We start from the raw sequence: 24,561 nt of genomic DNA, 5'->3' as shown, positions 1-24,561 counted from the left end.
CTTCTACACTGGATAAGCATTAGACACTGTGGAAGTTTTTATGTAGCCGTAACATTGTCTTGCTTTCATTTGGTTCATCCTATTGGGAAGTTCTGCCGCTTCCACTGGCCAGAAACCAGACAACTCCTGTGAGGGACTTCCTTGCCATTCTTTACTAAATTTGCAAAGGGATTTATAAACACCTTCACAAAATGGACCCACTCCACATTTGAGGAGCACCTGAAAGTGAGAGTCTGAAACCAAAGCCCACAGGTCTGCCAGTGGCTCTGCTACTCCTCGAACCACAGCAAGCCCCTCTCCAGTAACCCACTTTAAGAAAAGACCTGCTGCCCACAACATGCACAAAGGATGTAAGGAACACGTATAGACAGCTTGGCTGATGTACAGCAACATGTCACCCTGTGATAATCTTTCTCTGCCTTGGAGCCCCAGGCTTGCTCCCGAACTGACTCAGTCCATCTCAATTTGGGCCAAGCCCACTTTAGTGTTTCAATCCTGATGAAAACTTCAACAATGCAACCCACAAGAGATGCAACAGGAAAAGGGAGAGATCTGAGGTACCACCAACATCTCTCTATACAGAAGAATGGGGCAGGAAATTATTCCAACAGGTTGCAAGCCAAGAAAGGGAATGGACAGGGTGCCATCTTCCTGGAAGATGGAAAGCAGAAAATATTGTAGTCATTCTGCCATTGTTTAAATCTGAAAATTGAAGACAGTGGTGGAGAAACCAGCACTGGTCACTTTTCCCCCTCAGCCAGAGTCTGGCCATGGAAAGGGTCACAGCAGCGGGCCCTGGGCAGGACACACTGTGTCCCCTCAGCAGCAGATATCACCACGACAACAATGCCATTAAATTGTCAATCAAGTTTAATGCATCATAAAGAAGTAAAACTACATTGGCATATTTAAGACAAACACTTTTTTCTCTATGCACACTATCCACTGGACAGTCCCCTTTTCAAAATAACTACTTTTAACAGTCCAAGACAGTTCTTCAGAAATTCTTCACATATGCAACCTTCCACACTTTTCCTTTTTTTTTTATTTGTCTGAGAAGGAAAAAAAATCATTAAACCTGAAAACATTTACATTGCAAGCCACGTTAGAATGCACAATTGGCATACAATAACCAATGTATAACAACTGTGTTTTACTTAGTTCACTTTGTTCATCAATAAAAGAATATAAAAATCTTGTTCAACCGAGTGTTGTGTATTAAAATAGATTTGTATAGTACTGCACAGTTTCTCCCGGAGTTGTGAAAATGGTTGAAGGGACCATGTGCTGTTTAGTGATGGGCGACGGAAAAAGCCAGTCCCTCATGTGGTTTGTGTTTTATTAAAACAAAGAAAAAAGATATTCGGCACCATGTGATATGCTGATGTGAGAGACTAGCCTTGTGTCGTGCTCTGGTGGCTTCTTGCTTCCCTTAAGTACCTGTTGTGCTAATTGACGGAGAACTCATGAATGACAGAGATGATGGCATCTGGTGGGTGTGTGACATTGAGAAAAACCGGGGTGCCCATCACTACCTTCCCAGGCAGGCCGCAGGGTGATGGGGGCCCTGGGGCCTACGGGGGGGCCAGGCGGACCCTTGCAGTATCAGGAAGACTAGCTAGTGAAACGAGCAGGCGCACTGGGGTTTTCTCAGGCTAATGCTAAACACTTCCCAAATGTGCTAAAATCCAACAAAACATTAAAAAGGAATCAAGTTTCCAAAAAAAAAAAAACCCCCCCAACAAACCCTTTAAATTTTTCACGTCCTGTCCCTCCCCCAGAACTCTTGTTATTACCCATTATGAGAAACAACCCCTTGAGGCAGGTTTTTTTTTTCCTGTACCATTTCAGCAGATATTTCTGCAAAAAAAAAAAAAAAAAAAAAAAAAAGGAAAAAAAGAGAAAAATTCTAAGAATAAAAAAATCACGTTAAATATTTTTAACAATAAAAATGCAGTACAAAAATGTAAAGTTATCTTTTTGGCATATTATCTGTACTGGCAAGAAAGAAAAAACAGACTATTTATTTGCTTTTTTCCTTTTAAAAAAAATCCCAAATTAACAAAAAAGAAAAACCCCAAAATCATCTCTTTAAAACCAAAACCCAACCTGCCAAAGATATCCACTATTATGGTTTATGCTAAATCTTGCACAAAAACTCCATGAGAAAAATACACCGATAGCAAAATAAGTAAAAAGGACCTGCAAAAAAGTAAGGAGTTTTACAGTCATACTTTTTTAAATACTTCAGAACGCATATACAGAAGCATCAGCATGAAAATACTTCAATATTTTACTAGAAATGCTAACTTCATACAGTTTCTTTATTTAAATATCTGCAATTCTCAACTCTAATAATACTGAAAAAAAAAAGGATCTTTTGTTTCGAAGGCTCCGTGAGCATCTGTGATGCCATTCTGGTCGAAAATGGCCCCATCTCCAGGCCATTTGAATCAACGGGGCCAAATTTGTTCCTCTGATAAGAATCCATCTCGAGTCCTAAGTAGTTCAGTTTCTGGTTATCTCACCGAATTCCCTCCCACACATAGCTTTTACCCAACTACTTCTCTACTAGCTCACTAACTCTTTGCATTGAAATTTTTCTCCTTAAAGCAGAACTGGAAACCTGTCTGCCCCCCACAAAAGGATATCCTGCTTCCTATCAGCCATTCTTTTCCTGTTCATCCTCAGTCATAAATACATTAAGGCCAACATAACAACAAAAATCTCATAAGCACTGAAGGTCTCGGCAAATACAAAACCGCAGCACAACCCACTCTGTGGGAACCTGCTGCCACAGTGACCTACAAACTGGGCTGATTGGTTTGCAAGTTTCTACGTGTATCAAAACTGAGATTGTTTCTTCTCTCTCCTTTGTTTCAGTTCAATCTCTCCTCTGCGCATGTGTATAAAGTTTTTTCTCCCCCCTTCCTTCGCTCTCTGGCAGCCAGCTCTGTCAGTTGTTACCCTGTGATTGCTGCAAGGCTTTGTGCATGGCAGCGGAGGCAGGGGAGGGTTTGATCCAGGGGACAGTTAGCAGGGAGGAGGTGGTGGTGGTCGTCATGGTAACCTGAATCATCTGCTCGTTTTGTATTAGTCTAATGAGGGTTTTGAGACGTTCCAGTGATGACTGAGTCCCTTTCTGCTGGGCCAACAGGCTGGTTTTTAGCTCTAAGCATTTCTGTCAAATAAAGAGAAAGGGAGAGAGAAGGAAAGACTGAGAATACATTCAAATTGCTGTCAAACATCTCTCCAAACATCCTTTTGTGTCTTGAGTGCACATCCTGCTCAAATGAAGTATATTCTCCTTTGGGGATAGCAAAACCACAGCTTAACGAATGGAGTAATCACCAGTGCTGCATACACTGCAGAAGCTGTCTAAGGTAACAATATTCATCCCAGTACAACTGCATTCAGAGGATGTTTCTGATCTCATCCTGCAGACAGCCTCGCAGAAATGCCTTCTGCACTCCAAATTGATTACTGGCACGGGATTGTAATAACTGTATTGCTGGGAAGTACCAAAAGCACCAGTGAGTTCTCTAAATCTTACCAAAAGGCATTGATAAGCGTTTGAGGGATAAACCTCACCATGATGCATTTCGTACGTGCCACACATTTTAGGAAGTCAGTACTGTGAAGCTAAGTTGATCTCTCTAAAGATAGTGTCAATATCTTTCTGTCAGAAAACCTGATCTGAGACAACTACTGTTATACCACTGCAGTCACAAGAAAGCCTTTTCCTATGGGGTGGCCAAACCGCACGCCACAATCGCTGGAAACGTTTCGTACAAACCTACGGAAACGATGGAAACGATCACAAGAGCAAGAGCCAAAGGCATCCCAAATCTCCCTCTTCTCCATGAAGACATAAGGAAGAATCAGTAATTCTCCTTTCCCTCCCCAGCCGCATACTGCTACAGCTAACATCCCATTCTTTACACTGTCAACTGGCCTGCGAGGGACTACCTGACAGACCAAAATCTTGAGCCTGTCAGCTAGATGGAAGGGGACGGTGGCCTCTAATATCTGAAACCTCCTGTTTTCTTTCTCCCAGATGGCCCAGGGGTCTGGTAAAAATGGTTACTTGCTCTTCTTTGGCTGTGGTCTAGACTGCTCGGGGCAGGGGGGATTCTCCAGTCCTAGGGAAGCAGGAAATGCTGACCTGAAAGTCAGGTTATTTGAAAAGGCAACCGCGTGGAGCTGCTCAGAGGTTGGTTTAGAAAGATGAAATCTCAGGTGAAGGATAAATCATGTTCTGTTTTTACCAAATAACACCATTCCACCTGTGGTGTGTACGAGAGTGTTCTCTGTAATGTAAATCTCTGTTAAGGTAAATGTCAGAAATGAAATTGCTCTGTGCCAGAACAACTTCAATTGCTTTTCTCCTTTCAAGCGGATATATCGCGAATAAATACAATCATTGGCTGATACTATAATTTAAACAAGACAGTGCTGCCCACTGAAAGAACCTGGTTTTGCTTAGGTAGAAACTTCCCAATTTTGACAGCCTTGAAATACACCTGATGATAACTGACTGCATCCCCAAATGCTCTTCTTTTTCTGAACACCTCATCCCATTGCACTCTTCTACATACTAAAGATATTCCGTACCCCAGAGTCACTTCTTCGTACATATGTGTGTTTCCATTAGTGCTGATGGTGGCTATACCCACTTCCCCACTGCGATGTCTTTTAATAAGTCATTGCTTTTCCTTCCACTCTATTTTAAATGTGATAAATATTTTAACATGCCTCCTCTGGATAACTGCAGTGGTAAAACAAGTAGTGACCAGTTACTCCTGCAGCTGCCACTTCGATTTTTCCAGGGTAAGAAAGTTTCAAATAATTTATTAAGCTACCCCTTATGAGTGGGCCTGAGGTGAGGTTGCCCCAGATAAGTTCCTTCAGCCATGGAGGATAGGAATTATGGCTTTTCATTCATTACTGCCAGAGACTGGTCCTCATAGCATGGTATGCGTGGGAGACATCTCCAGCCAACATTTAGCTTTGAAATGAGTTCATGGAGAAAATGATTGTGAATCCATTCCCAGTCATGGAGTGGCTATTACAACATTCAGCCCCTGAGCCAAATAAAGATGGTTATTTCTACCTATCTCAAGAGTTTTGAGCTAATGGACAAGCAGGTACCACTGGAGGACACACATGTGACTAAACTTTTCACCTGGAGAATGGAAGTGCCTTAAAGTCAATGGGTAGCTAAGAGCTATGTATGGCCCTACACAGAAGGTATCCATGGCTATTTTGGGAGGGGGCGAGCGGGAGAAGAGGTTGTGTGCAACAGGAATTCAGGTGACTTCTCTTCCTCAGCCTGCCAAAGCAGCTTGCTTTTGTGCATAAAGGAAATCTCTGTGTTTTTCCTCAGAGAGAAACACCTTCACACTTGAACATCTGCAGCTTGGGAGCATAAATCATTTTCCAGCCACAAAATACCAGTTTTTCAGGCATAAATGCTTTATAAACATCTCTGAGGGAGACTCTGTGTCCCCAGTCAGGTGTCCTACCTTCACTGCATTGTTGAGAAGTCGATCTTTTTCTTCTAACTGTCTATGCTCATTCTTCAGCTCACTGCTTCTCTTTAATAACTTCTGCTTCTCTTCTTCTTTGACTGTGGAACAATAAGATTAAGGATGCAGAAGTTAAGAAAAGGATATATGGCAAAATTGTGGGCTTGACAACAGAAAATAGAAGGATGTATTTTGAATGGTGAGTTTCAGGTCTCATTAACCTTTTGTCAGCAGATACAGCCGAATAAATCTGGATTTTCTGCTTGCACACATGTGTCCATGTCAGCAGTTAACACACTGGACAACCCAAAAGCTATAGTTCGCCTTTGAGATGAATTAAAATTAATCCTTGGACCACATGTGTTGCTGGAGGTTTCCAGGAAAAAGGTGAATGGTATTTAAGAACAGGTCAATAACCTGGAATGGCAACAGTTAGTGACCCTGGCTGAAAAATGCAATCATAACAGTACCGGACCTCTGCAAAGCTCCTTACACATATGATCTAATGCCCCAAACAGCCCATTATAGGAGCGCAACAGGGAACTAAAAAAGAGTAATGGTCAATGCAAGATCTCATACGACATCTGGTACTAATGACTGCGATGCCAAGTAATACTGAAACATTTAAAAACTAATATTGCTGTGGTCAGAGACATTAGTCTGGCATCGTGCTACATACCCAATTACATGGCTCTGCCTAGCCTGTGTCTCTCTGCCTCCCAGCCTGAGATAATTCTGCCTCAAAATCCCATTTCCAGGCCTGTTCTTAGGAAGGCACCACTTTAGTGATAGCCTCCTTCACAGAGTGAAGGTCCTGAGAGATCCATTTTAGCTTCCTTAAAGACAGAAGTCAGCAGACCTAGGGGAAGGGGAGAGAAAGCGACCTGGTGTTTCCAGTCACAGCCCCTTATGGCCTTTTGCTTATTAATGCCATCTACCTGGTAACATTACAACTCTACTTTAATATTAGTGCTATGAAGGACTCAAAAGGCATCACATGTCACAAGTAGGGACCCCCTTGTCAATAGCTATGTTAATCCCTACCTGTTTTATGAGTAACATAAGAGTGAACAATAGCCAGAGTTCCAGTCCATGGCACATTGTCATCTTTCTTCAACACCTATAAACCAAGGAAACAATAAAAAGTTAGGACTCCACAAAGACACACATTAATATTTTTCTTCCTCCAGCCTCACAGCTCTGCAGGACCAGATCGAGGGTCCTTGCCTCAGAATTTGCAAGCTGAAATGTAAAGAGAGAATAATTTGAGTAGCCTTCTCCATTGGGGCTTACTCCTTTACACATCACTATAAACAGCACTACTTAACAGTGGTAAAAGCAGTATGTAATAGTGGTAAAAGGGGGTTACAAATCCTTTGTTTCTTCTTGCCATGGCCAGAGGACATTCTTCAGCCTCTGACAAGCAGATATCTACACTGTCAGGAGTGTTGTCTGCTCAGCATGGGAGAGGTTGCTGGTCTATATGAAAACATGACTGCACAGATCTAATCCTGGGCTGCTCTGGTCTCTGCAACTGCCTACAAGAACTTTCCCTTGACATTTTCAAAGGAACATAAGTGATCTCAATGCTAAACACAAAGTACTCTAAGGCACAAAATTTAAGCCCCCACTCTACAATTTAGTGACACTGTTTTAGTAATTGTTTTAGTAATTGTTTTCCTGTTCATGCAGCCAACATTATTCACAGTAAATAAATAAATTAGTATTTCTGACATGATGATCAACAGTTGTGTGTAAAAAACACAGCTTTCAGATGCACCAGTGAATAGTGTCCCCTTCTGACACTTTCTCCCTCATCTATAAGATTTTCATTACAACCCTACATGTTGGTGGTTTTATTGCAAAGAAGGGCAAAAAAGGACATGAAGAGACATTTTAAAAGGAAAAATCTCAGAAGATGTGATTATAGGAAGGCTAAGGCACTCAGTGTATGTTCTGACTCTAGGACAATGAAAATACCAGAAACAAATGCTGCAAACTGTACTAAAAGCCTCTTGGTATTACTTTAGCTAAGGTAGCCCCCTAAGCTGTAACCACAGGTTAGATTACTTTAGTGGTACACAAATTCAAGGTTTCTCCCACTTTTTTTTGTCTCTGGGTGCTATGATCCATGTAGCTTACCTTCTGTTGGCACTTTGGACAGACCCAAACCCCCTTGGGGGCAGTTTTGAGGGGTGGGTCCAAGCAGTTGAGGTGGTATGCTCTGGGACATGTGCCACAGGGCTGCAAGTTAACACCACGCTTGCAAGCAGTGCAGTGTTCATCATGGTGGATTTCATTCTGCAAGAGAAGAAAATGAATGGCCTTGGTAAAGTCAATGCATTAGCAACTCTTCTCTATGGAGTATTCAAAGCCTCTATTGCAACAGACAGGCTCATTCAAACACAAAATCTAATTGTCAAAAGGACCCTGGCCTCTGTAGAAGACCGAAATAATGGTGTATAATGGTGTGTGATAGGAACAGATACAAACAAACAAACGAGCCAGAAGCAAGTTGCATAAATTGAAACAGATAGTGAAATAAAACCCAACTAATCAAATGGAGGAGGGAGTTGACTAATATAGCCACTTTGTGACACAGGAATTACTTCACTTGTTTTTGACAATGTGTCACTCCAACACATGTATCATCATGCACAGCTCTATTCTGAAGCATAGGTCAAAGTCAGTATGTGTATCACTTGTCTTTAAAGTCCAAAGCAGAAAGAAACAAGCAAGAAAAAGCTTTTGGGGAAAAGCACAGCTCCATGTTTTATGCCCATCGCCTCAAAGACCAGCTAGGAAAATGGTACGCTCAGCCTTTTGCTATGTACCCTCTTTTATGAACCCCTCTAGAGGGCTCCTCTGTCCTTCTGTTCTCCCTGGCACTAATTGCTCTCTGTTCAGACTTGCTCTGACACCCTTTCTCCACGAAGACTGATTGCTACTTTGTGTGAAGCAATATATAAAATGAACTAAGACTCATCAACAAAGTTACAATGTCATGTAGTAAACTGCTATGCTAATCTGGTGGCAACATTAATTACTCTTTGTATAATTAAGTGAATTTTAATAAAGCAGATACTGATTTTGAAGCTCTCATGGCTTGTGGATCACAAAAACTCCTAAATTTTCCTAGTGCTTTTCCAGGAAGGAGAATAATAATTTTGAATCTTAGTTAATTCCAAAAGCATATTTTCATTTTTAGGGATATTAATTATAATGTGTCATGATAGTTTTAGGCAGGCTTATATCTTGAATTCTAACTCAGTCCTGTCAAAAAATCATTCTTTGGAAATTACCTGCTCCAAAAGTCTTAATTTTAACCTCAATGTAAAGAGAGTTGATCTATACAAATTAGAATGGTTAGTAATTTTTCTTAAAATTTTCATTAAACCCACAAACCTGGACTAGCAATTTCTCAATCAGTGGATTCAACAAAGGGATTAAACTCCAGCCATTTCTTGCATATGAAAGCCCAAGAGTTCATCTCTTTGAAATTCTAACTTAGGGGCTCAAAGATTTAGTTAAGTGGGAAATGTTTCACACAAGCACTATGAAAGGCAAGAGAATACTGCAATTTTGTACCTTGACAGAGACTACAATAATCAGAAGCAGGCACTGAATTACACAGTGATGAGAAAGACACTGGTAATACACAAAATTTTGCTACACATACCTTCCAGAATGCATCCTCATTTGCTAGCATGTGAAAGAATGGCAAAGAACAGATTAGTGGGAAATACATCACTGCAGTGAATGCTAGTTCTCAGCTATGGGAGTAATTTTATTTAAGTGGTGACACAAGAGATCAGGACATTGACAAAATTAATGTGGGCAGGATAGAATGCAACAGCAAGTGGTGGAATTAGCGTCTGAGGTTTTAAAATTTACATTGCAGGCACCCCATGATCACAGACATGATGCTAAAATGCCATAGTATGAGAAGGACATTCCATTTCAAATTTTCAGAAATTTTAATGCAGAGCTCCTCTCCACCTGTCAGTAGTCAAAAAGTCTTTCTTAAGGACTTCAGCCTGCTGGGTGATGAACAGTCTGGCCCTGAACCAGCAAGGCACTTAAGTGGATGCTTAACTTGGAGTATGAAATTGGTGCCGCTGACTTACTTTTAACCACATGTTTAAATGTTCAGCTGATTCATGGCCAAAATAGTCAGCTACTTGTGGGAGTGAGCTTTGTGTTATCATCAGCTCTTTATCATCAAACTACTCCCACCCAAAATGCGAAGATTTCCTGACCTTTTGATGAACTGAGCCTGTAGTGATTGCATTCACAGCCTGATAAGAACAAGAACCATCAGAGCTTCCTGGAAGGCAGACTAAGCCTTTCATAAAAATATTTGTGAAATCCATCACACTTTGGTCCAAAAATAAAAAGCCAGAAAATTTTAACAGCTTTATGAAAACTGCGGAGTGGGTTGTAATTTTTGCTGCTGATTTGTAAGTCTGGTGCACACTGTCTCAGTGCCAAACAGCTGATGGAGAGGCCTTTCTTTGGATTAAAGTGAAACCAATCAAACCGATATTTCTGTCCTTCTTCAGCTCCCTCTGATCGCAATGTCCCAGTGTGACCCCTTGTATACAGACCAACTTGCAAGTTGCTTCCTGCTGTTACATATTCATTTTATACACTGATATATGCATACACATGAACATGCAGACACATTCAGACCTCACACACATGTAGAAAGAGGAACATAAGAATGAATGAACAGCTTCCTTCACAGCCTAGGGTCCTTTGCTAACAGCATCCAGTGCTGCCACTCATGCACAGAGTGCAAGAACAAGGCAAGCACAGAGTAAATATTTCTACTCCAGAAGTATCCTTCCAGACACTAGCAGTTTATGGGCTTCCCTGACCTGGAGTTTGCATCTTTATTCTTACATTCAACAGCCTTAGATAGTTGGGGTTTTTTTTAATTTCCATAAATTTATCTATTTTCCCAACAATCGTAGCATCCTTTGGCAATGAGTTCCATAAATAATCACAGACTTGAAGATGTCACTTCATATACACAAGTACACACACACAGATCCACCACGATATGACATCAAGATTACTCAGGGAATATAAATGTTATTCAGATAAACCGAGGCTTGATAATTGAAGAGTCTTTTCTACAAATGATACATGTCAGGGGATGTGACCTCATTTCAGGTAAGACATTTTCAGATAAATGAATCCTGATTAATTGACATTTTGCTCAAAATTTACAAGAATTGTTCTCTTCTGCACTTCTGGAAATTAGAGTTGTTTCCTGCACTTCATAGGATTTTTTTAGTTTGCTTATTTCTCTTTTCATCTCACTTTTACTATAAAGTTTTAAACATTTTAAAATATGCCCACTTCTGCCTTCTAGTTGCTGAAAAATTAAACTGAAGACAATTATTTTAAAGAAGCATTTTATAAGAGAAGGGGCAGTCAGCTTTGCATTAAAGGTGGACAACTGTATCACTGCGGTGCCAAGCTGTCTAGGACAGTGTCTGTCTTCAGTTCAGAGCTTACACAGCATCTACCACAGTGGTGCCTACTGCACATAGCTAACAAACCCCTACAGAGGTGGAGAATTCTACTATAAAAAGAAGTCCAGCTTAAAATTGTCAGAACATGCAGAATCCCAGTACAGATACAGGATGATGGAAAAAAACCCCAAAGATACAGGACTTGAAGAGGAATTAACAATTTAGGAGAGAGAGTGCTGATTTCCAAGTGGCTCCGAGACAGCCGCTCCACTGGAGCTCTGTCACTTGCCTAGTTCCTTGCAAAGAAAATGGGAAACATGGCGGAAAGGTCAGAGATACCAAGCTCTAACTTAAATGAAATCCGCTGAGGGGCTAACAACACGGCTTGCTAACGCTGCCATTCTTTCCTGTTTTTTTCCCATGTGTTTACATGGGAAAAACAAGTGCTATGATAAGACAAATAATAAAATATAATCTTAATTTTGAAGATAAAACTAAGCCTGGAATAATGTTCTTTCCACTGGGGCTCACACAAGCATGGGCTCCTGCTAAGAGGCATGTCATCATAGCTGTTTACCATGTAATAACCTCTCTTGTCCTCTGAGACCCTATGCATTAGAGGCATATGGTAAGTAGGCCAATTGTCTGCATCTAGCACATGAAGTTTTGAAGGCAGAGAGAAGCACTGCTGAGTTTCAGTTGGTTATCCTGTGGTGCAGGAATTCAAGGCAGGGCCAAAAAGGTGAATCTCAAGCACTGAACATGACATTTGACAGGGATATCAAGCAACCACTGAAAAACTGTCAAAACTTCATGTCTTAATTGCAATTATCCCTATAAATACTCCTACTACTGAAATAATATTTGGCTTAGAAAAATGCCTACCATCCCATACCTATAACGTACCTAAGTTACAAAGGCAACACAAGGGCAAGAATAATCACATTTCTTTACTGCCGTTCTCTCTTCTGAAATGCAACTCAAGCTTCTTGCTTTCTCTCTTAAATTCCTAAATGGGCCACATCTGAAGAATTAAACTGCGTGCAGTGTTCTCCATGTTTCACCTCCACCTCCCAACTCTTTGCCTTCTCTATATGTTGCACATTTTTCCTGGAATGGGCTTCTTTGCATGATCATCATCATCCCCAAAAGGCTCATCTGAGTTGTTCATTCTCAAGGCTTTTACCCTGAAATTTTCAGATCTGAAGTTCTTATAAATACAAGATTGGAAGTCATCTTCAAGGCCATCAAATCCAGATTTATGGTTCCAGTTCTTGCAGTCAGAAAAATAGCATGGGTTTCAGCCATTGTTTTTAAATCCCTAGCCCCTGAGGATGGACAGCAGTTTCTTAAAGCTGATGAAAAGAGGCAAATGAAAAGCCCAGAATAGTAATTACTTTTTAAATCCCAATTTTTCAACATATATATTTTAAGCACTTGGGCAACACTGCCTTCTCCAATCACTCCTATCACTGCATGGTGCTTACAATACTAGAGATTGGATTTTCCACTTCCAGAGACTTTGGATCTGTTTCTACACAGTTTTGACCTTTTGGCTTTATCCTTCAATTGTTTTTGCAGGAAAATCACCTATTTTCACTGCACACTAAAAAGTGCAGGGACCTTACACAAAGTAATGCCCTATGGTGGCCTAACAGTAATTCATATGAAATCCTAGTTATAAATATTTAACATGTCATTAGAATAGTAGTATATTCATTTAAAAATTTGCTTACCTCTTGTTGAAAGAAACAGGGGGTTATTCAAATAATTTGATGCAAGGCGTTTCCGCTACAAAGGAAAAGAAACAAACCATAGTGTCATTGAAAAGTACTCTGGTTGCCGCTGACTGTTTCATTTTAACAATCACATGAGCTTCCCTCATACATAGCCAGCTATCCAGAAGCCAGTTCTGTGACTTAGAATATTCATTACTAACCCCTGAGACAGTCATACAAACAGCTGCATTATTTACATTTCTAACAAGTTCTTCATAGAGCAGTTAGATGTGCATTAGATTTTATTAACACAAGAGAAATACAAATTACAAATGTTAGTTATTGGGTTGCAGGATATGTTGCAAGGCAATACCAACAGTAACCTCAAGCCTAGCAGATAAACAACATCATAGAAACATAGAAAGTCAGGGTTGGAAGGGACCTTAAAGCTCATCTAGTTCTAATCCCCTGCCACAAGCAGGGACACCTTCCACTAGACCAGAATTGTTCAAAGCCCCGTCCAACCTGGCCTTGAACACTGACAGGGATGAGGCAGCCACAGCTTCTCTGGGCAACCCTCATGGTGAAGAAATTATTCCTAATGTCTAATCTAAATCTCTTCTCTTTCAGTTTAAAGCCATTCCCCCTCGTCGAATCACTACATGCCCGAAAAACTGCATAATAAAATGTTGCTGTGAGATGACATCTTTATTTGCATATATAGGAATGGTGATGGACTTCCCACCTGCAGAAAAACACCCCTATCTTATGTGACATTTGCCTACAGTTTGTAGGAACATGCTTAGTTTGCAAGCAATGTATTAGGGCCTAAGCAAAATATTTCTCTTTCCGAAGTTAATGTGTACAACCTCTAGGAGCTGGCAGTGGTTTCAATCTGCTGAGGTCACCAAAAATTTTTAAACTTATAAACACAGGCCACTGGAAACCTGACTGAGATGTTTTAACTAATTTAATGCAGCCCACTGCCAACTTGTCAGATGGTAAAAGCTGTTGGTCAATAGCTTCACTAACAGTCTATATAATCCCTAATTGGTTCTCTGAGCCATCCAATACTTGTACAGCAGGACTGGAAACAGTACTATTTTCCTCCATTAGATCTTGTTAGACTCTGCTTGGAGGAAAATTAGAGGGGTTTTGCTAATAAATTATTTATTCTGTGGTGAGTAAACTGTTCTCTTATACACAGGTGCCTGCCAGTCTATTAATGAATTTTGAATAGATGTTTCTTCCTTCAAAAAATGCCCAGCCTGAAACTTAACCCTTTCCAATTAGGAAAAAAAAAAAAAAAAAAAAAAAAATTGAAAGAAAGAAAGAAAGGAAAAAAGCTACTGAGGTCGGGAAAAAAGCTTTGAAAAGAAAACGCACAACATTCACGTGAAGACATAAGACTGTGATCACATTTTTGTAATCAAGGAAGTTAGCATCACCACTACAGATGCTGAGCTCCTGCCGTTTTGAGGGGCATTGGCAAATAAAAGGTCTAATTTATATGCAATTTCAATTTAAACAATCATGAATTAAAGATCATTCAGTAGACTAACCATAAATTAAACTGCACCAAAATGCCTGAAAAGCCACAAAATACCTCAACTCACTGATTAGCAAATCAATCTGAGCAGCTAATTGATCAGAGAAAAACCATCTGCCTCCATTTTACTTGAACAGCATTCCCCATGGTCAGTACTTAATGACAACTCCTAATGAGGACACAGCTGATCAGCCACAGGACTCTTTCACAGACATTGCTTTCTCCATGCCATCTTTCACTTCAGGATATGCTTTTGAGAATAGATATAATGAGAAGGATGAAGCTCCTCCATCACCTCCTCCGTCCTTGCTCCAAGATAATTAAATTTCTCACACTGATCAGATTAGAGCCACAAAACTCTGCTGCAAGTATTTTAATAAACTCATTGGGACAAACAGGTCTAAGAGAAGACACTACAAATTTGATGCTAGCAGGGCTAAGGTTCCTAATATGTTAAATACTGGATGTACGGACATCAGTATTTGCTCTAAAGAGGTCATTAGAGAAAAGTTGATGAGTTCTGAAGAATTCAAATGCCCAGAGCTGTTCTGGAATATAAAAATCTCCAATACTTTGATAAAAAGAACAATCAAGCACTAAGCAGCTTGACTACAGTAGTGGGTTTCTTCTTAGCTTCATCTGTCTGCTGTCTGCCAGCAAACACAGAAATCTGAAATGTTGGCATACCAAAAATTCTGCATCACTTGTACCTAAATAAAAGCCTAAATAAATCGCAAGAATAAAAAAAAAAAAAAAAGAAAAAAGAAAAAGAAAAAGAAAAAGAAAAATCACTTTCTTTCCGCTTAAAGAACTCAGAACACAGAGATAACTTGCTTAAATGGAGAGCTGGCTGCAAATCAGTTTCATTCCTGTAGAAGTTCAAATAGTAACCCCAAAATGTGGTGAAATTTTAAAGGTGGAATTTTAATCAGCTGAATAAATGCATATATGTTAGTTTAGAAAGAAAGAAAAAAACAACTCCAGAAAATATTTGGTCTGTTTATATGCTGCCTTTACACCAGGTTTGCAATCCAATATTATGTAGGACCACATTTTGCTACTAGTATAAATGTAACAGCATAACTGTAAGAGACAACAGCCATTATCCAGAGCATTTTATTTTTAATTATGCATTATTGTATTTATTATGCAGGCTTCCATACCCCCTGCAGAGCACACTGATTCTTAAACTAACACATCCCTTTTATGAACACCACTAATAAAAAAACCCAAAGTTCTCCATTTATTACTTGGCACATAGGAAAAGAGAAATAGCAATGCAAGTTTTAGCATAATGCAGCGCTTCTGTTCTTCAGTTCTGACCTAAAGGGACTGTCTGCATGGGTGAAAGAGTAACTAGGTCCTGCATTCATTTAGTCCTTTTGGCCTTTATTAAAAGTAAGACAAATTCTAGTTTGAAGCAAGCGATTTTGTGGGGTGAAAACCTGTTGCTTAGCTACTGAGAGGAGATCTTTTCTTTCTTTTCTACATCAATATCTCTTTACAAGTAAATGTGTAGTTCTACATTCATATATACTTCTGTAATAAGAAGCACTTAAACATTTTATTGACATGAAACAGAATTGTGATATAAAAGTGAATGATAAAGTACCTCTGTTTCCAAGAGTCCACTGTAGGCTGGATTTGCTGTGCTTCTTCTCTTTCTTTCCTGACGCTTGCTCTGGATTTCTGTAACCATGGAAAGAAATGTGAATTGTGTGCTTCTCATTCATTGGGGAAAAATGTAGATCTAACTTGTTAAGCAAGATGCTCTTACCCTCAACCCCTTGGGCTTTGTGTTCAGTTTCAGTTTCTAAACTATAATTGGGTTGCATCAGCATTGATATTTGCTGCAGTTCAAGGTTTGACGTTAATAAGCTTTTCCTTGTAAGATTCAGAATACAGGCTTTTTTTTTTTACCTTCCTCCAAGATGGACTTCTGCTGCCCTACAAGATTGTTATGATGATCCCTTCAGACACATATTCAGCAAGCATCAACAGAGAGCTTTCAAAATACTATCAATGTCTGCTTTTAACAAAAATGAAGCATTTAAAGCAGTTAAGCCTTGTAATTCATATCAGATGAAAGCATAAAGATCCTTTTAAATTTAATTTACATTACTTTTCCTCTGTGGAGGTTAGAAAATGCACGGTTAGAATGGCATGGTCAGATTGAGCTCTAACTAGGGTATGATGATTTATCCATCCAAAAATGTACAACATCATGATCCTGAGCATGCAAAATGTTGTTATGAGCTGTACATGTATTTGTGTCACTGGAAACAGCAGCACAGAGATGGGCTCATCAAATTGCAGTTCTGTTCAGACAAGACAGACAAGACAACTCCCTCGCACTAAGTGGTAACGCCTATTCAAGAGGGTACTTGCTGGGGACTGCATTCAGCAACAATTAGCCATGTGCGTACTTCTGTAAACACACCCAGAAAGAGTGAGTGGATTCCTCCACCACTGAAATCTGTATTTTTAATACTACTTTTATCTGAACTAGGATTTTGTTTTCATCATACAGAATTTCTTTTCCAGCTCTTGACATCAGTTAAGAATGTTGAGATTATTACAGCTATTTATTTTAGAGCCTACTTTTTATTTCGATAATAACATAATAGCAGGTGTACTTTAGCAAGGAGAGACACCCAGAATCCATCCCATGACATGAAGTGTGCTGGGCTGATGCTCTATTCCAAAATGTTTCCCACATGAATATTGTAAGGCAAGACTTAGGCTCTGCTCTGAGGTGGCAGAGTCCCCATGATGATGGTACCTCCCCTCTGTCTGGCTCTAAGTAAATCTCTCAGAATGAGAGGACCAGGAGAACACCCAACAGAAATTCAGGACACCATCTGGTTCTGAAGAAGTTTTGATATCTTTTTGTCAATGTCTGAGCTAAAGAGGTCTCTTTCTGAACATCTTCAGTGCCCGAAAATGGCCTTCAGGATATTGAGCACTACCTCCCACTCGTAATTCAATGATAAGATACAGTCCAGCTTTTAGGATGCTTAAGATACATGGGAATTGGATTCCCAACACATAGTTCTGGCTTCCAGGCACCTCTTCCAAATGTTGATCACCTCCCCACAGAGTAAAAAAAGTTTAAAGTACCACTTTAAACTTTGCTACACTAAGTGGTATTAGTATTGTCAGTTATGTCTTGGACACAGTGTCCCAGTGTCTCTAGAGACAAGGCCAACACTTTGCATGGATTTTGAACTGGCCTGAGATCCAAGATGTTGATTTGAAACTTTTCATTCACAAAAGACTATTGGCTAAGCTGCCGTTCCTGGAGTGATGGATATATCAGAAGGAAGCTGGATAGACAAGAGAAAAAGAAGAGCGACTACTCGCATATTCTGGCTAAGTTTTCCCCTTGGCACAAAAACATGTCACCTCACATGCTCAGAAGGTGTCTTCTCCCGGGGCAATTGAAAGAGTACAGGCAGGTCTGTATTCACAATCTGACATGAGCTAGACATATGCTGCCATGCGACTCTGGGAGCTAAACAGAATCTCACTACCAAGAAACGTGTGATACAAGGCTGCTCCAAGATGTGCAATAAACACCACGGCTGCAACCACTGCCAGCATCTTGTTAACATCCTCAGTGCCGCACAGGCTCCAAACCAGAGGGTCTTGTATGGGTAACAGTTCTGTTCCACTGTGAAAGTATTTCCTATGAAACATCCATCTGGCTATGCTGAAATCTCCATCCTGGAGCTTCCAGACCCTTTGGCATCAGGAATTGGGCCTCAGCAGCAGCGTAAGCGCTAGACATGGATCCAGTAGCCTGTCACAGAGCCACCAGAAAACAGATGGTTCTTCTTGCTGTCAGTGTCAGCTCTTTACAAGAATGGGGAATGCTCTCAAGGCCAAAAGGTGACAGAGATGCCACAACAGAGGAACCATGTGCCTTGATGCTGGCAAAGAAATAGAGGAAGTGGCCCTCTGCTGACTCTTTACTTTGGTCTCAATAGTGTGAGCTAACGCATGCTATATGGTCAGTGAATCCAGAGCTTGCAGCATCTCAGCACCCTTGTGGTAGTGGGGGGGAAAAGTTGGAGTTAGGGCAGCCCAGGCTTAGTCTTTCAGAAGTGGTCACAGGGATACAAGATCATGACTTGTCACTGACCCAGAAAAACAAAGAATTCAACACAGCAGAGCTTTCTGTGTCCATAACGGGGCCAAGCATCTTCACAAGAGAACTGTGATGGATCTGCAGCTCTCTGCCCTTTTGGGTCCCAGGTTTAAGAGAAAATTTCTTTGGTACATGCGCTCACCAAGGCGCAGAAATATTTGATGGAGTTTGAATCACACATGTGGTAGATACCTGGGATGCAGCTTTAGAAGAGGCATCGCTAGGGTACAGAGATAAAAGCTGGCTGGGGGGGAAAGTAACAGCAGTGGGAATAGATGGAAATAAGGAGAGAGAGAGAGAGTAATGAACTGAAACAGCTCTAGATGTACTCCACCCTATGCAGCCATCAGGGAGGGTGAGCACAATGTCAGCACTTTATTTATGGAAACCGTGAACAAAGAATATCCATGCTTGTGATATAAGACGTACATCTAAGAGTGTATCTGTTGAGGATCACACCAAGATAGAACAAAAGCATAAACTGGTATACAATCTCTTGTCAGGTGTTACTTTTGATATAAAGTATTGTGTTCATTTCAAAACGTGGCTTAATACAGTAATTTTTTTTTTCACCAATTAAAACATTCCAGTAACATAAATGGAAATATTTCTTGGGGTTTTATTTTGCTATGGTAAATCAAGATGTGCATTTTTAGAATGACCTGAACTGAAGTTTTGCTTTCTATCTACTTTGGTTTTGTTTTGGTTTTTGGATTTTTTTCTGTTTTTTTACACAATGGTAATGCTAAAAGGTGTTCCAATAGCCTAGGGAAAGTTATTTAATACCTTAGAACCATGCATCACAAGATTGGGTTATCCTATTCCTTAGTTTATTAATTTTAAAAATATAACCCAGAAAGAAAAAACAAAACCTCTAAACTGTAATACGCTTGACACAGATGAATAAATCTGAAAACAGCTTTTTGTTGGAGGCAAAGCTTCAATGAGCTGCTACCTTCATCAGTAAATACTCTGTATGGTCATTCTATAAGGCCCGTAATGACGATTTATCTTCAAGGAAAGCTGTACCTTGCAGAATGTCAGCCAGTGGAAGCAGCTGTATTCATTTACTGGTAAAGGCCTCAAAACATGCCTCACACTCGGGCTCTGCAGAACAGAGCTCTTTTCCCAGTAAGGGAAACCTCTGGGCATTAAGTGGAAAGGCTGCTAGGCTGATAGAGAAATCCATATAGAAGTGGATCATAGCCCTTCACCACAAAATTAATGAATAAAATGAAGAAAAGCAGTAACACTGTGAATTAATGACACTAAGTGAATAAGCTTTTAATGACCCAATCTCGATACAGTTTAATTCCAAAAATGGGAAACTGAGAAATACATTAGAAGTACTAAAATAAACTGAACTGTGTAATGACCACTGCTTTCTGATAAATAGCAATGGTTGATAACTGTAAATATGACATAGCACTAAAATAATAACCTTTAGCATGTGAAAGCTATAAGGGTATTTTTGACAGTTGTAATCACCAATACTCATGAAGAAATACCCTTTCCATACTAAATAGCTCTTGGTGGGAGCCATTTATTTAATGCTAGTAGCAATATAAAAAGTGAATTTGCCTGAAAGAATTGATTCTTCAGGAATAGTATTGTAGCAGTTAGGTTCAAAATGTGTGTCTCTGCACTTACTGTAGAACAAACAGAGCAGAGCGGGACTTGGTGTTTTGCACATAAGCATTAAATCCACACAAACCATTTGTTAGTTGCAATAAAATCAAAGGGTAAAGAATTATTCAAAATTAAGTTCTCTCTGTTGTAAGCATAACTTGCACTTCAGCATAATTTCAAATGTTGTCCTATTTTCCTTAGACAAAGAAAACAAGAACCAGTCATCATTTGCACTTTTTGCATTATAAATCTTCTCCCAGAATTGCTATGGCTTTTTAATTTCCATTTCAATCCATTACCATTAAGGGATTAAAAAGGCTGATGGCTTAAAGTTTCTCTAAACCACTTTCAAATTCTCAGTCACTGGGACATTAAATGATGTTCCAAAATGCAGATTTAGAGAGAAAAGACACTGAAAAAGGGCAACAAGACCCACAGAAAACTTGCTGCATATATTGAAGAAACCTTACAATTAAGATTCTATTTTCTGCCTAATTTACAACCTCTCTTAAAACCAAGGAGCAGAAGCACAGGGAATCTTCCTAAAAAGAAATCAAGCTGTAAAATGGTAGATACTTCTTGAGTCAGCAAGGTATCTAAGCACATGCCTAACTCTGAAGCACATAAAACTTAAATTTAGTGCACTGGAAATTCCTAAGTATTTAGACTGGATATTAGGAAAAATTTCTTCACTGAAAGGGTGCTCAGGCATTGGAACAGGCTGCCCAGGGAAATGGTGGAATCACTGTCCCTGGAAGTGTTCAAAAACTGCGTAGATAAGCTCCTTAGTAACACGGTTTAGTGGTGGACTTGGCAGTGCTGGGGTAATGGTTGGGCTTGATGATCCTTAAAGTCTTTTCCAACCAAGTTGATCCTATGCTTCTATGATTTTGCTGTCCATGGGATGGGTGGTAAATGCCAATGATAATTACAATTTGATGTGATCAAGAATCATTGTCAGCTGACACATGCATGAGCATTTTCTCCTTTTACCAGGGGAACCACATCAACTTGTATTAGCTGAGCATACAACATATACATCAGGCTGTAGACCTTTTGATTAAAAAAGCTAACTATGAGAACTAACCCACTCTGCCAAGAAACCCCCAACTCAACCAACACCACATGGCAAATTTGCTGAACAAACTCTTCTTATCTTTCTCATCTACACTTTCAGAAAGACAAAGCTGAGGCAAAGAAAGGTACAGATCTGCTAACTCTTGCAAGGTGTTTTTGGAAGGCTGGAAAAGTAAATTGAACACTATGCAATACTGCCTTCAGTTTATGTGCAATATTTGTTTGAACACATATTCAGAAGCTTAGGAAGGCATGCTTAGCAGCCCACACAAAAGCAGGATGAGACTAGAAGTTTGTTTATTTTTTGGCTAAATGGGGGGAAATGGAGGGAAGAAAATCTTTGTGAGAGGCAGTATTCTAATTTGCTTAAAATCTTGTAATGCCAGATTTTCACTACTTTCACTATTTCACTATTTTCACTATTTTACACATTATTCTGTGGAACTCTAGAGATGACAGATGATTAACTCAAAAAATGAAAGTCCATCTCACACGGGGAAAAAGGAGAGGGCATGCTTGCTACAGAAGATGAGGGTAAACATCTTTGAACCTCACTGATTCTTCAACCAGATCAATGCTGGTCAGAGCCTTTGCAGGCTTTTTGCTTCACTATCGTCCTCAGTTGTTAACATCCTCTAAAGGACCATGATGAGTGCGTGAGCCCAAATGCCCCCTTTTGCCAAGCCTGCTGGTGCTGGCTGCAGAGCCAGTTGTCATGCCACTTGAGCTGTGTAATGGGATGGGAGGCAGAGCAAAGTAAGGTCACCCATTATTTTGAGGCTGAGAAGCACAATTGTGCATAGGTAACATTTCGCCTGATCTTTCATTGCCCTTCAGAGGACAGAATCACCAATTCCTCTTGGCTGCAGGACAGCCAAGAGAAAAGATTTCACTCAAAAACTGAACTGTAAAACATCATAAACCATCTTACCTTCCAAATGTTCTGTTGTAACCAGTCCTAATGCTACCATGAAGGCAATTTTCTAAAGAAAAAATAAACAGAGGTTAGATTTTCTACTACAACCATCATGGTAGAAGTAAGTAAATAAATAAATCTAGCATTGACAGGATAAACCCAGTAAAGGCCTTTTAGAAATATATCTTATTTAAATGTATTGTAATATGAAGAACTTTAATTGAAGATTTGCTTCAAATATGCCTGGTCAGCCACGGCCTACTTGTATGGCTATATGAACCTTAGCAGTTCAGAGACTTAAGAAGCGAATGCTGTATGACTAATGATTTTATACAGTGCATGATCAAAATTCAGTCAATTCGATCAATTCAATTTCATGCAACTACCTGCTTTGCTACTCCACTCTTTAGAGAAGTAATTGTGTATTATTATTACTATCTGAAAATGGCACTGTTTATTGGATGTGAGCAAGCTGTATGAAGTAAAACAAGGTTCGATACACTTCCACTGAACTTTACATCACTGAACAAGACATCTGAAGCATATTGAAAGTCCCTTCCCCAAAAAAACTTTCAGAAATTTCTCTTCCTAAGTTACAGAAAGAATATCATGTGCATGAATCATGAAGAGGTACACTGATCCAATATTTTCCCTCAATGGGAAGTGAACAAACATCTCCTGCTGCACTGGTGAACTCATTCTGCAGTGAGGAATCTGATCTAAAATATTATTCAGAACTCTTGTATGCTATGCACAAAACACATCTTCATACTAACAAATCTTCAGAACATACCGATGCAGTAATAGGAGAAGTACTAGAGCAGACCTTAAATTTTCTGTCAGTGATTTTTCATTAGGAAATTTTTCCTATGGAAAACGTTTTGCTGAAGCTTTTATTCCATCTTTTTGATGGAAAACTGAGATTCTGCTGTGTTGTTTCAAGCCCAAACTGAACTGAGATCAGTTTTGAGCCACATCTGTGGTACTGTGGGGCCTTGGGGATCTCTTCCTCTTTCTGGTGTGCTGAACAATGTGTTGGATCATGTTACTCAAGCAGCATTTTCACGAGGTGCAATTCCACACAAGAGACAATCTGACTATAAACCTCAAGCTATCAGGAAATCTAAGCAAGCAAAGCCCACAATCCAACTCTGGCAAAGCAATTAAAGAAGATGCAATTATCATACTCATCACAAATAAAATCTGTACATTTAGGTCAAACTAAAATACAGTGCTTAATCAGTAGAAGGTCAAAACATTCTGTTTCAGCCAAAGAAGTGTCAGGAGAAGATGTTTCAACACTTCCAAGTCAAAATTAGTTTGACCTCCTTGTTTTGTGAAAAGCCTAATGATTCAACTTTTCAGTTCAGGATTAAATGAACTACTAAGTCACTAAAACTACCATTTCCTTTGCAGTTCTGACTTTCACACAGTGAAATTGTGAAAGCAAGTACACCCTCGTTTTATAGATTAAAAGACCTTGCTATGGGGTGGTTTCTTCAAAGTTTGAGGGTCAGGACTGGTCATTTATACCCCTCTTGTATCTGTGAAAATATCTTTGTCAAACAGGTGAACTAACAACCTTGTAAGACAGGAATATTTTCTTTCCACAATTTTCTGGCATGTAACTCTCCCTGTAGATTAAAAAAACGGTGATGTAGAATCTCATCACTGGCAATTTAGATATATTCGCGCTATATTTCTGCCATCCGTAATACTGGTAATGACAAGCACATGTGTTCATTTGCATGTCAGACCTTGGTTTCAATAATGTTCACTCCTTACATGTCTAAACTACCAGCTAGACACAGTGGGGGCTCCGCACCTGAAGGGAAAGATGAATATTTGATCTGATATCCACTGTGCAGATCTGAGAAGAAAATTAGCCAACTGAGTAGAATTACAAGCTTCACCTCACTCCCACCAAAAAGTAAGTTTGTGGCAGGATGCATCTCAGCACTCTGAGGAAAAGTAATAACATTTAGGTATAGAATCAGAAAGTTGGAACAGTTAATGTGTAATTGTATTTTCCCAATGGAGTGCAGAATGCCTGTATTACCCAAAGATTAAACTGTAGGGGGAACATACATTTTCTGACATCTAAACTAAAATTATTTGAGTATTGGAATGTTTGCTAAACAATTTCCTCTCTTCATGATAAAATCATTTGAATACATATCTAATTAAATGTAATGACAGCATACTTGCTTAACATATGAAGAGCCTTCATAAATGGACGTGATAATTATCTCACTATTAAGCACAGGAAGGGTTAGCTCTTATAGATATTTGAAAGATGGTTCCTTTTAAAAAAAAACAGTAGAAGTGGTATGCTTTTTAACAAACATATTATATTAACAGCATATTTGTTTTTATGGGCTTTGCTATTTCACACTCATGTAGCTTGCTACATTCAACTCAAAGTATTACTTCCATTGCAATGCTTTTCTTTCAAATATCACAGAGTTGGTATAATTTCTATTTCTCCTCTACACAGGAATCCACAAAACT

General features: G+C 39.6%; 1 protein-coding gene across 3 annotated transcripts in view; it reads right to left on the bottom strand.

Moving 5' to 3' along the window:
- Positions 1–847: 847 nt before the first annotated feature.
- Positions 848–24,561, bottom strand: part of PHF21B (PHD finger protein 21B) — a 164,434-nt gene continuing 140,720 nt past the window's right edge. For all 3 annotated transcript variants that reach the window (XM_030480322.1, XM_030480324.1, XM_030480323.1), the window contains 8 exons: positions 22,066–22,117; positions 15,891–15,967; positions 12,748–12,802; positions 9,208–9,230; positions 7,671–7,829; positions 6,573–6,648; positions 5,526–5,629; positions 848–3,181 (listed from right to left, as the gene is read on the bottom strand). In XM_030480322.1, coding sequence (XP_030336182.1) covers positions 2,957–3,181; positions 5,526–5,629; positions 6,573–6,648; positions 7,671–7,829; positions 9,208–9,230; positions 12,748–12,802; positions 15,891–15,967; positions 22,066–22,117 — 771 coding nt within the window. In that variant the 3' untranslated portion in view covers positions 848–2,956. The remainder of the gene's footprint in view (positions 3,182–5,525; positions 5,630–6,572; positions 6,649–7,670; positions 7,830–9,207; positions 9,231–12,747; positions 12,803–15,890; positions 15,968–22,065; positions 22,118–24,561) is intronic.

The sequence above is a fragment of the Strigops habroptila genome, chromosome 3, assembly GCF_004027225.2.
Source record: "Strigops habroptila isolate Jane chromosome 3, bStrHab1.2.pri, whole genome shotgun sequence".
Lineage (NCBI taxonomy): Eukaryota > Metazoa > Chordata > Aves > Psittaciformes > Psittacidae > Strigops > Strigops habroptila.
The sequence above is the reverse complement of the archived record's forward strand: the minus strand, read 5'-3'. Positions and strand labels throughout refer to the sequence as shown.